At 34.0% G+C, this 12,434-nt stretch overlaps 1 protein-coding gene across 1 annotated transcript; it reads left to right on the top strand.

Annotated features, from left to right (window-relative positions):
• The first annotated feature begins 9,172 nt into the window (after positions 1–9,172).
• On the top strand, positions 9,173–10,792 carry LOC127091092 (NADPH-dependent aldehyde reductase 1, chloroplastic). The gene is made up of 4 exons (XM_051029630.1): positions 9,173–9,514; positions 9,630–10,006; positions 10,098–10,456; positions 10,537–10,792. The coding sequence occupies exons 1-4, from the start codon at positions 9,200–9,202 to the stop codon at positions 10,557–10,559; spliced, it is 1,074 nt and encodes a 357-aa protein (XP_050885587.1). The 5' UTR covers positions 9,173–9,199; the 3' UTR covers positions 10,560–10,792.
• Positions 10,793–12,434: the final 1,642 nt, after the last annotated feature.

Here is a 12,434-nt window from a genome sequence, read left to right as displayed (position 1 = left end):
CGGGAGAGAGTGTTGTGGTTGGACCCGAGTTGATTCAAGAGACTACGGATAAGATTAAGATGATTCAAGAGAAGATGAAGGCTTCTCAGAGTCGTCAAAAGAGTTATCATGATAAGAGGAGGAGGGCTCTTGAGTTTGAGAAAGATGAGTATGTGTTTCTTCGAGTTACGCCAATAACGGGTGTTGGTAGAGCTTTGAAGTCGCGTAAGTTGACGCCGCGTTTCATTGGTCCTTATCAGATTTCCGAGAGGGTAGATGAAGTGGCATATCGGATTGCATTGCCACCGTCTCTTTCTAATCTTCATGATGTGTTCCATGTGTCTCAATTGAGGAGGTACATTGCGGATCCATCGCATGTTGTTCCATTAGATGATGTTCAAGTGAGGGATAATTTGACGGTTGATACATCACCTATGCGAATTGAAGATCGAGAAGTGAAGAATCTTCGTGGTAAGGAGATTGCTTTGGTGAAAGTGATATGAGGTGGAGCCGCAAATGGCAATATCACTTGGGAACTCGAGGATAAGATGAAGGAATCGTATCCGGAGTTATTCGTTTGAGGTAATTTTCGGGGCCGAAAATCTTTTAAGTGGGGGAGAGTTGTAACAACCCAATTTTAGTATTTATTTCTTATATTATTATACTATTTTATTTTATTTATTTGGAGTGTTAATTAATTAATTGATTGTTAGGTAGTATAATAATTGATTATATTAATTAACTTGGTGTGTTAATCAATTATTTAGTTGATATGAGATATAATGAATAATTGAATTAATTGACTTGGTGTGTATATTGTGTTGGTTTAATTTTTTCAAACTAAATAGAGATATTATAATACTATGTCTTATTGGGCCTAACAATTAAATTAGACGTATCATTTCTTAAGCCCAAATATAATACTAGGATAGTAAGAGGTGAGGAGAGTGAGAAGTAGCACTCACTTGGTCATTTCACGGCAACAGAGAAAGAAAAGAGGAAAAAGTAAGGAGAAAAGGGGAAGAACAAGGGAGAAGCTAGTGTTTCTAGAAAATTGAAGAGGTAAGGGGGAGAATCCTTATTATTATGGGTTAGTATAATTGGGTCAATGGGTAGAAATATGTTTAGGTTGAAATCCCTAATTTTTATTGTTTTTGAAATTGTTAGGTTTTGATGAGTAATCTTTGATTTGTTATGATTAATTGTGTTTGGAATTGATATATGGGTGAAATTGAGGGATAGATTGAGAATCCAATTTGACATTTTTTTTATACTGTAGCGTCACTACTTGTTTTTCTTTTCTCACTATATACTATATAGCACCACTTCTCCATGCCACTTAGTTTATTAAAGTTTATTAATTAGTTGTTTTCCTTTTGAGAAACAGAACAATATAATACTTTTGGTGAGTGGTCATAAGTGTTGTTTGGTTAAAGTCATTTTTTCTATAAAATGTCTCACGAGCTGTTCCATTTAATTTCATAGTATCCCTTCTGATACTACTATTTTTATTACTTAGTTGTTTTAATTAGTAGAAAAAGAAAGTATAGCTATATTGTATGGCTTGGATCTTGTCCGGATCAGAAGTGTGGCTTGGATTCTAGATATTGAATCGGAAAGCGGGGAAATATTGGGTTCACATTGCGGTACCACATGCATAGAGTCACATGTCTTGCATTGAGTCACATTAGAGTTATGTGATAATTGAATATATGCATTGATGTGATTGTTATGCGTGTATGAGATATGGTAATTGAATTTGGTGATGTTTGAATACATAACTTGGTAAAATATGTGATTATGTGATAATTATAGTTATGTGTATATTTGGGAAGATAGCATTGGATTTTAATATTATACTCCTTGAGTTTTGATGTATGCTTGAAACATGTGAAATAAATATTGGTTAGTATTATTTACATGGTTATACAAGGTGTGATGAATTCCTTTAATTGTTGATTTAATCACTGTGCTTTATTATACTTTCTTCATAATGATTCGCATTCTCACCCTTCTGTTTTAATGTTGCCCCGTTTGGCGACATGCAGGTTCTGACGCTTAGTAGCTCACTCGAGATTTAGCCGGAGAGCTTCCGTGTTTTGTTTGGAGACTAGGTAGTGAGTCAATGCTCTGGTCATGTAACACTGGGTAGATTAGTAGAATTGAACTCATGTCTTATTTGGATATGTATTATGTTATTACTTGTGAACATGTTTATTTGCAATTTGCTGTTTGAGAGGCCATAGTGCCAAATATTCTGGATATGGTTTTATTTTATCTTGAGGAGATTATTGAGAGATGATCATGGTATGGGACATGAATCATTTTATGAAATACATGAGTATTCATTATTTTCCGCTACAAACGCATATTCTTGATGATTCATGATATTTGAAATGTGTTATTTTAAATGACCAGGTGTATTGTATATTGATGATGAATGATGTTGGTTTTTGAAAGCTTTTAGTTTTTGAAAACGTCGATGTGACGCCCTTTTGTTTATATGCGTGCTTATTCACTCTGATTATATGTTAAGTATTTTGGGGTATAAAAAGGGGTGTTACGTTGTACAGAAGGAATGCTTCTTGTTCCTATTTAAAGTTGCCTTTCAGGCACCCATCGTGTCTGCAATTGCATATATCGCACCCATGATGCCAACGGTCCTTTACTCAAAAGTTACTTTTGCAACGTTATAATCGCGACCGCGAATAAATAGATTGTGCCACGATAGGACTCGACCGCTGCCATGAAGGTCAACATCACGCTCATGAATTTTCTAGCAGCGGATTCACTTATTTGCTCATCTTTTTTTCTACTTTCCTCTTTTATCTTCATTCTTTTTCTATGTCTTTCATACTTCTTCACCCTTATAATTGCTATAAAATAAAAAAGCATCAATACTCACAAATAACATGAAATTAAAATACAAATGAAATTTAAACTATTTTTCATCTGATGGGTTGTCTACCATTAAGCGCTTCTTTATAGTCATTAGCTTAACTTATGCTTGCCTAAGGTTCTGCAAGTATTAGAGACACATTTTCATCTGGTATCTCACCTTTAACATATGGTTTCAATCTTTGGTTATTGATTGTAAATGTGTCTGCATCTCTAAGATCCTGTATTTCTACAGTACCACTAGCAAGTACCTTTGTTATAATAAAAGGATCAGACCACTTAGACTTCAACTTACTGGAAAATACTTTAATCCTAGAGTTATATAGTAGAACCTTCTATCGTGGTTGAAAGTCTTGTTTCACCATATTCTTATCATGATACCTTTTTATTCTCTCTTTGTAAATCACAACGTTCTCATAAGCTTGAGGCCTTATCTCTTCCAACTCATCCAGTTTCAATAACCTCTTATTCCCTGATGTTTTCTCATCAAAATTCAAAAACTTCACTGCCCAATAATCCTTGTGTTATAGCTTTATTGATAAGTTACAAGCTTTCCCATAAACTAGTTGGTATGCAAATAGTCCTAAGTGAGTCTTAAAAGCGGTCATATACGCCCAAATATAGTCATCTAACTTATTGGACCAATCCTTCCGCGATGTAGCAATTATTTTGTCTAAAATTTATTTCAACTTCCAAATTATACTTTGCAAACACACCTTCCAAATACTTGTTGTAGAAGTTCATCCCCCATCACTGATCAAGACTTTAGGGACTCCGAGCCTAGCAAAACATTCTTTTTTAGGAAGTTAGAAACAATGTTGGCATCATTAGAGGTACAAGCAATGTTTTCAACCCATTTGGTGAGAAAATCAACACAGACAAGAACATAAATATGTGAATTTAATGGTGGGAAAGGGACCCATGAAGTCAATTCTCCAACAATCAAATGGTTCTACTTATAACATAATGTTAGGTGCATTTCGTCCCTTTTTGAGATATTACTTGTTTTATGACATTCAGGACACTGTTGAACATACAACTTATAGTCTTTAAATAGATTTGGTCACTACAAGCCATTTTGGAGTACTTTAGCTACAATTCTTTCCTCATAGTGGTGGCCTCCATAAGCTAAGCTATGACAATACATCATAATATTTCTTGCCTCTTCACCTGCTACACACTTGCGAATCAAACCACCATGACTAATTTTTTTTTAAAAAAGTTTCATCCCACAAATAGTGATTAGCCTTCATGTAAAAAAATTGTTTTGTTTTCAAGTGTACTCCCCGGGAACATTTTCCGTAACTTTGTAGTTTTCCATATCAGCAAACCAAGGTCTTTCGCTGATTTCCATTAAGTGCTCATTCATAAATTCTTCAATAATGTTCTTATCCTTCTTAGTCACTTCACTATTTTCCAAAGTGGAGAGGTAATTAGCTTACTACATTTCCACACCCTTTTTATCTTGATTTCTAAGTCAAACTCTTGCAACAATAGTATTCATCTGAGTAATTTCAACTTAGAGTCTTCTTTCTTAAGAAGATACTTTAATTTCTGTGAAAATAATAACTTTTGAACCAATTATATAAAGCCATAATTTTTCCAATGTGAATACCACAACTATTAACTCTTTTTTAGTGGTGGTTTAATTCAATTGATTTTCATTTAAAACTTATCTAGCTTAATAGATTTCATGGAAATATTTCTCATGGCGTTGGCCAAGAACTGCTCTTACCGTGTAATCACTTGCATCACACATAAGTTTAAAGGGAAGTTCCCAATTTAGAGCGACGATTACAAGTGCAATAACCAACTTGTCTTTAATAGTAGAAAAAGACTTTAAACATTCAGCATCAAACTCAAAAAAAATTCTTTCACTAGGAGGTTGCAAAGAGGTTTTGCAATCTTTGAGAATTCTTTTTGAACTGCCGGTAAAAACTTACATGTCAAAGAAAACCTCTCACATATTTCACATTAATAGATGAGGGTAATTTTTCAATGACATCTCTCTTCACTTGGTCTACCTCAATAACTTTTGATGAGATTGTGTCTTAAAACTGTGTAAAAGCTCCACAATGGTTCTTGAGTCAGCCTGTGTAAAAGTTTTGTCAGTTCGAGATCATCCCGGTTGAAATATTTATCAGTTTCTGAGTTTATCATGGTGTAAAAACTCAGTTGGTTCGAGATCAACCCAATAATAATCTTGGGTTGCTTCGTAGTTACCCTGTGTAAAACCCCAGTTTTGTTCAGAGGATAGCCAACTCAAAACTCCGTCTTGGTTCTAGATCATCCCATGAAAAATATCTAATTGGTTTTGAGACTAACTGCTCTAAGCCTTGTTCATTGTTTGGTTAGAAGTTATCCTGAAAACCTAATTTCCCTGTATAAGGGGATTCATGGGAATAACCTTCTAAAAGCTGATAATTTTAGTAGATACTCTCAAGAATAATTCTTGGGGATATGATTAGGTCTTTTTGGCCGAACCTATATAATTCTCTAGTGTTATTTTTCTTCCTTAGTCTCTTTTAATTTCTAGTAATTTTCTTTTCTTTGGTTTTTCCTCTGCTGATTTATTCACGTGTTTTATAAAATATTTTCAAACTCTGATTTTATAAATGATTTTTTAAAACCTCTACAATTCACCCTATCTCTTATGTATGGATCGTATATCAAACATTAAGCTCTACACAAATTAGAAACAGTTGCTTAAAGCATGTATCTGAAGAATTCTTTAAATTGTTTAAAGAAACTATCAGAAAGTAAGAATTAGAAAATGAAATCAAAATGGTCTCTCTCATCAAAAGATCCAAAGAATCAATTAAGTAAAGAAACAAAGCTCTAACTCCTTGAAAATCAAAGGTTCCTTAAAGGTTTTATTTAAATTACTGATTAGAGAATAAACACGAAAAAATCTGGTTATTCTTCTAACAAAATCTAAATTACCTAATCTTCTTTATTTTTCTACTAACTATTTGCTAAAAATATGAATTTAAGAAAGGAGGTCAGAAACTAAAAGGGGGAGGTTTCTAAAGCAATATGGACCAAAAATCCTTTTAGGCCCAAAAGAACCCCAGAAGCTAATAAATCTTGCTCCTTATTAAATTAGACCTTAGGGTTAATCAATTAGGAATTTTTGAATTTCAAATTTGGCGTCCTCTAATCAATTAAATGATATTGTTTAATCATTTAAATTTAAAAAGTTGCAACCGTCTTCAATAGGCAATTAAAATTCCATTAGAGTAAATAACCTTATCAATTAGAAAAACTTCTATTGATTAAATGGCTTATATAAATAGGTAAACATGTATTACTCTTTTCTCCATCTCTCTTATCTTCATCTTCTTGATACTTTCTTTCTTGCTCTCTTTGCTTTTGATATTTTTGTGTTTCTAATTCATCATCAGTACCAAATGGCACCCAAGAAAATCCGTATCATCGCAAGCTTTTCATCTCATGTTTATAAATCTAAAGATTTCTCTTGTAAAAAGCAAGAAAACCACTTCAATGATAACTTTATCAATCATCATCTCATCAGTCCACATCATGGTGATGAAAGTTACTTTCGAAAGTTTCAATTCTTCAACTCCTTCAATCAAGTAGGTTTAATGAGCTTCATTTACAACAAACCTGGGGAGATGTTTCCAAGGTTGGTAAGGGTGTTTTATACCAATATCAACTTCAAAGATGGGGTAATCACATTTGAGGTATGTAAACCCCATATTTCTCTTACCATTGAGGAATTTGCGGATATTTTTTATTGACCTCTTTCTAGCTTCTTCTTCATTTATGATGCTCCCAGTGCAATTAAAAACTTTGATATTATCTCTTATAGTTGACCAACATCGGGTCAAAAATCTCCCCACACAACAAGACTTACGACTCTAAAATTTTATTATATTCACTATATTGCCACCCATGTGTTAATTCAAAGGAAATTCAATCTCGGGAAATTGTCTAGGGCCGATGTTGTAGTCACTTGGATACTAACTGAAAACCTCGAGACCAACTAGGCTAATGGGGTAGTACAACACATGTTGAACTGCTAAAGAAAGAGGAACACATGGTTACCATATGGTGACTTGATTACTAAAGTTTTGATGCATGTTAGAATCAACTTAGATGGGAAACATCTTATGATAAATGCATAATAATTGGGAAGCACATTTTGAATTTGATGTTGGTCAAAGCTAAACATGGAGTTTTTATGCATAATAAGGTTGCAAATCAAGCTTCACAACAACAATAATTTGCACCATAAGCATCTCAGAAAGAATGGTCATTGACCTTAGAAAATTTTGATTTTGAGATACCTGATCTTCCTCCTACTAAAGCTCTGCTCAACACTATTCTGATCAACACTCAAGATAACAATAGAATGCTTCAGAGCATGTCACCAAAATAGCTTTCTTTGCAAATCATTTGGCTAACTCCAGAGTGCCAATTCCACTCAGGTTGTTTGGTGATGATAACGATGAAAGCAATGAGTTTCTCTTTTTAATTTATTTGCGTGTTTTCTCTATTTTGCTTGTTTGCTTTGTTTTTTTTTGTTCTTTTCATTCAATTTATAATCCCTAATTTCTTCAATATATGAATGTTGTTTTTATCATTTATTTAGCTTAATAAATATGTTTTATGTGACGTGTGTCTGCTTCAATGTGACTTTTTTTTATCTATATGTTATCTTCCTCCTTCTCGCTTTTTGATAATGATAAAGGGTGAGAAGCATACTCTTAGTGGGAGTAAAGTATAATCTATTTATCAATTAGGGGGAGTTAACGACTCTATTTCTTTTCATCTATATCTATCTTGTTTACCACATCCGTCAAAGATGTGTTGCCTTCAGCAAAAAGGGGAAGAATATGGTTATATATGCCGTGAATGCCAAAGCCTTCTAAAGGTTTACATAACGAAAACTAGACAAGAAAAATTAAAATCACAAGTATCATCAATCAAGAAGCAAGCTCAAAGCAAAGTATCCAATTTCCTATTTAAAGAGCTAAAAAGAATAAAACCGGTCAAACAAAAGGAACATAAAGATATGAAAGCTCATCTGATTATGTGCCTAGTGTTTTTATCTTCTATTTGATCAGTTGAATGTAAATTAAGCAAGAGAAAGTTCTTCAATACTAAGGTGATGCTTACACGCACTAAAATCTTATTAAACTCTTCATATTTTTCTCAAAACTTACCAATTGTGGCAAGTACTTTAACGATTAAGAAACAATTGTGATCAATTAGGAAAGCTCATTGTATAATTGATTAAACATTTATCTAATCGATTAAGGCACAAGTTCACCTCTTAATTAATTAGAAAGCATTTTAATCTATTAAGTTATGTATCAGATTATGGTTTCCTTTTTTGGCTTAGTCTAATCGATTAGGCTTTTATTTCTAATTGATTAGACAACATTCATGCCCATGATTGTTGCCTTTTTTAGCTAATTTTTTCCTATTTAAAAAGTGATTTCCTCATTTGAAAATCACAATTTTTCTGAACTATCTACTTTTCTATCTCACTCATTCTCATTATGTTATCAATTTTCTTCATTGGAAATCACCTTAGTGTTGAGAGAGTGAAAAACTTCAACTGAGAGATGTGTTTTTATGTTATTGTGTTGAGTTTGTGTATTCAAGAGCTTAACCCTCATATGATATGGTAATAGACTTGAAGGTTGCATGCTAAACATGTAAAAAAAAAGCTCGGGGTAAAGCTATTGGGTTGAACCTATGTAAAAGCTCAAGTTGTTGATAGTGGAAATCTCAAAAGGAATTTTTGGGGACAAGAGTAAGTCGTGTGGTTTAAGGTCGACAAAAATTCCTTTTGAAAGATATTTTTGGACGTGGAAGTGAAAAGGTGTGTGTATATTCATACCCTCTTGAAAGATATTTTCAAAATAATAAAGCATCCAGATGAATTCTTCTAGTAAAAGAAAAAGTTGACGCTTAGATATATTCTTAAAAAATTGAGATAAAATGATAATTTTCCAATTATAAATTAATGTACTATTTTTTATTCAAACTTGTATTAAGTTAGAGGATTAGGGTACTTTAGGCAACTTGATATCTTGGCTAAACATATGTTAAATAATATATCTAATAATTATATTAGTTTTTTAATATAAATATCAGTGGGATTATAAGGAGTTTGATTAAGCCTTACTCGGTGGTTCATGAAACTATGAACCCAAACAAAAATGAAGAAGCATTTGAATCGAATGACACGTCAGCACCTCTTTCTCCAACATTCACCACGTGGCATATTCACATCCTTATAAAGAACCTCTCAATCCGCATGTCACAAGTACCATACCACACGTGCACCATGTTCAAGTCTTTCACTACGCATTCTATGTTTAACCGAACATTTTCTTCATCATCATCATCAAGATCTCTAACAACCATATCCACCTTCTCTAATTTCACTTCCAAAAACAACACTCATCACTTTCTTCCTATTTTTCCATCAACTCACAGAGTCCCTTCCATATCCTTTCCCACTAGCTTCTCTGTAAGAATGGCTTCCGGTGAACAGAAATTCCCTCCTCAAAAACAAAACACACAACCTGGGAAAGAACATGTTATGGATCCACTACCTCAATTCACTAATCCTGACTACAAACCATCCAATAAACTTCAAGTATATCTATACATATTCACCTTCAAGTATTGCTTGCTTGTACAAGTTGTATGTACTATACATATACTGAAAGAAAACTTGATGTTTTTTTTTTCGATTTTGTGTGAAATTTCAGGGAAAGATAGCTGTAATAACAGGAGGTGATTCTGGAATTGGACGAGCAGTGTGCAATTTGTTTTCATTAGAAGGTGCTACCGTGGTGTTTACGTATGTGAAGGGTGATGAAGACAAGGATGCGAAGGACACGCTAGAAATGATCAAGAAATCAAAGAGTGCTGATGCTAAGGATCCATTGGCTTTAGCAGCTGACTTAGGGTTTGATGAGAATTGCAAGAGAGTTGTTGATGAGATTGTTAGTGCGTATGGACACATTGACATTCTTGTTAACAATGCAGCTGAGCAATATGAGTGTTCATCCGTTGAGGAGATTGATGAACCCAGGCTTGAGAGGGTGTTCCGAACAAATATCTTCTCATATTTCTTTATGACCAGGTCAGTAATTCTGAATCACAGACACGGTCAAATTATTATCAGTATCGATATATCGATGTGTCAGATGTTATTACCAGTATTGACATGTCAGGCATGCATTGAAGCACATGAAGGAAGGGAGCAGTATTATTAACACAACATCAGTGAATGCATACAAAGGACACGCAAAACTACTGGACTATACATCTACAAAGGGTGCAATTGTGGCATTTACAAGGGGACTATCACTTCAGCTTGTGAGCAAGGGAATAAGGGTGAATGGGGTGGCACCTGGACCTATATGGACACCATTGATACCAGCATCTTTCAAGGAGGAAGAAACTGCTCAATTTGGTGCTCAAGTTCCTATGAAAAGAGCTGGTCAACCTATTGAGGTTGCTCCCTCTTATGTCTTTCTTGCCTCCAATCAATGTTCCTCTTATTTTACTGGACAAGTCCTTCATCCCAATGGTAATTAGTGCCCCTAATGTGTACATTTATTAATTTATTGTAGAAGTTTAATAATTGACATTGACATGTTTTTTTTCCAGGTGGAGCCGTTGTGAATGGTTGAAGATTTAGGAATATTACTTTATATGAATAGAAAGAGAAACAACAGTAGGGTAGTAGTAGAGTGCTACCAAATGTGTAAGCTCTTATGTTAGAGATGGGTTTGGGAGGAACATGAGTTTTTAATTTAACCGTGAAAACCTATACAAATAAATATGTATTTTTGGACAAGAGAAATGTATGTAAAAGAATATGCAGATCATTATGTATTAAGATTGAAATACCTCTTGACTTTGACTTTGACTTTGACTTTGACTAGACTCTTGTTATGGAATATATACATGTTTTTTTATCCGAAAATATATATACATGGTACTCTTGGTTCTAACTTGACAATTGGGAAAGCCTTGTGTCAAAAAGCTGTTTCCTAGTCTTTTTATAATACAACCAAATTTACACGTCTTTAAATCTTAGGAATATTAGGAATAAGTGAGAAAAAAAACGAGAACTTTTAGTAGGAATAAACTATTAGGAATAAATAAAAATATTTAAAATTTAAAAGCAATTAACTAAAATTAGATAACTTTTATAAAAAAAATCAGATTAATATGTTTTTTTTTCTTTTAATAAGAAACGATTGTTAAATAACTTAAATAAGTAAATTTATTATATATATATATATATATATATATATATATATATATATATATATATATCGGTTCGAAATCCAGGAATTATCTTAGTAGATGACATCTATATAAGTGAAGCATAGTAAAGTCACACATCCACTAAATGCAATCTCGTAACATGCGTTTTATACAGTGCCACCTTGTCATCATCAGCTGCAGCCTGTTCTGATCTAAGGATCTCAGTCTCATATATTTTTTTCAGGTATTCAAACCTAGTATGAGCACCATTGATTTTATCTAACTCGTCATTCGTCTCCCATGGACCAGTTCTCAGATAGTCTACCATCATCTGATGTGTCTCGTCTTTGGTAATCCTCCCATGATCTAGGAGTCCCTCTCTAATCAGAAGATGTAGCAAACAAGAGACATCATCGAGTGTGATAGACATCTCACCAAATGAGATATGAAATGATGAGGTCTTCGAGTGTCATCTCTCCATTAATGCATTAAGCATCTCGTGGTTGACTGTACCATAATCGGTCATGCACAAGTCCTTCAGGTCAGATAAGGACAAAAATTCCTAAAATCAATCCCCATTCGACTGAGGCAAGGCAGCAATCTTCCGTCCGTGGTTAATATACTTCTGCGGATCACACTCCTGAATAATCAATGTCAGAAATTTGTCAATTAAAATTAACGTAAATAAAAAACAATGACTTCAAGTAAGCTACCTCTTCGTCCCAAATATGCCTGGAAGTATGGTCTACGTACAGAGGCAGTAATGAGAAATCAATAGAGTTTCCTCCAAATGCCTCTAGCTCATCATTCGTAACAATCTCATTCTTTGAAGGTGGCACTGGATCAACAATATCAATAGTAAAAGGTGACACAGACTCAAAAGCATCTAAAGTAGGAGGTGGCACTGGTGAATTCGCTATCTCAGGCGTCTAAATAGGGGAAAACCTAGCGTCTGCGGGAAGATGGAGGGAGTGATGCGCCAGATGGTGAATCTCGTCTCCTACGGAAAGAAGAAGAAGAAGATGAAGTGGCATAATGAGAAGCATGAGACTCAGAAGTAGATGACTCTGCATGACTAGAGGGACCAGGAGTCTTTGGAGTCTGCTGACTCTTCTTCTGCCGCACTGATGCATGATAAGCAACCCTCTTGTGCCTCAGTTTATCGTGTCTATCAACCATTATGCCTGTAAGCTAAAGTAAAGAAGAGAATTAATGCAAGCAAACAATGCCACAAGTAAGAAAATTAAAAAAAAACATTAAGAAAATTTTAGAGATGCATCTCCGAAATCTGG

Source organism: Lathyrus oleraceus, chromosome 6 (genome assembly GCF_024323335.1).
Source record: "Lathyrus oleraceus cultivar Zhongwan6 chromosome 6, CAAS_Psat_ZW6_1.0, whole genome shotgun sequence".
NCBI classification, from domain to species: domain Eukaryota; kingdom Viridiplantae; phylum Streptophyta; class Magnoliopsida; order Fabales; family Fabaceae; genus Lathyrus; species Lathyrus oleraceus.
This window is presented reverse-complemented; position numbering and strand designations above follow the sequence as displayed.

Bases quoted from the DNA above. Each gene is read 5' to 3' on its own strand.
- LOC127091092 (XM_051029630.1), top strand. From the start codon at position 9,200: ATGTTCAAGTCTTTCACTACGCATTCTATGTTTAACCGAACATTTTCT. The intron at 9,515-9,629 runs GTATATCTATAC...GTGAAATTTCAG, and splicing joins AACCATCCAATAAACTTCAA to GGAAAGATAGCTGTAATAAC. The intron at 10,007-10,097 runs GTCAGTAATTCT...TTGACATGTCAG, and splicing joins TCATATTTCTTTATGACCAG to GCATGCATTGAAGCACATGA.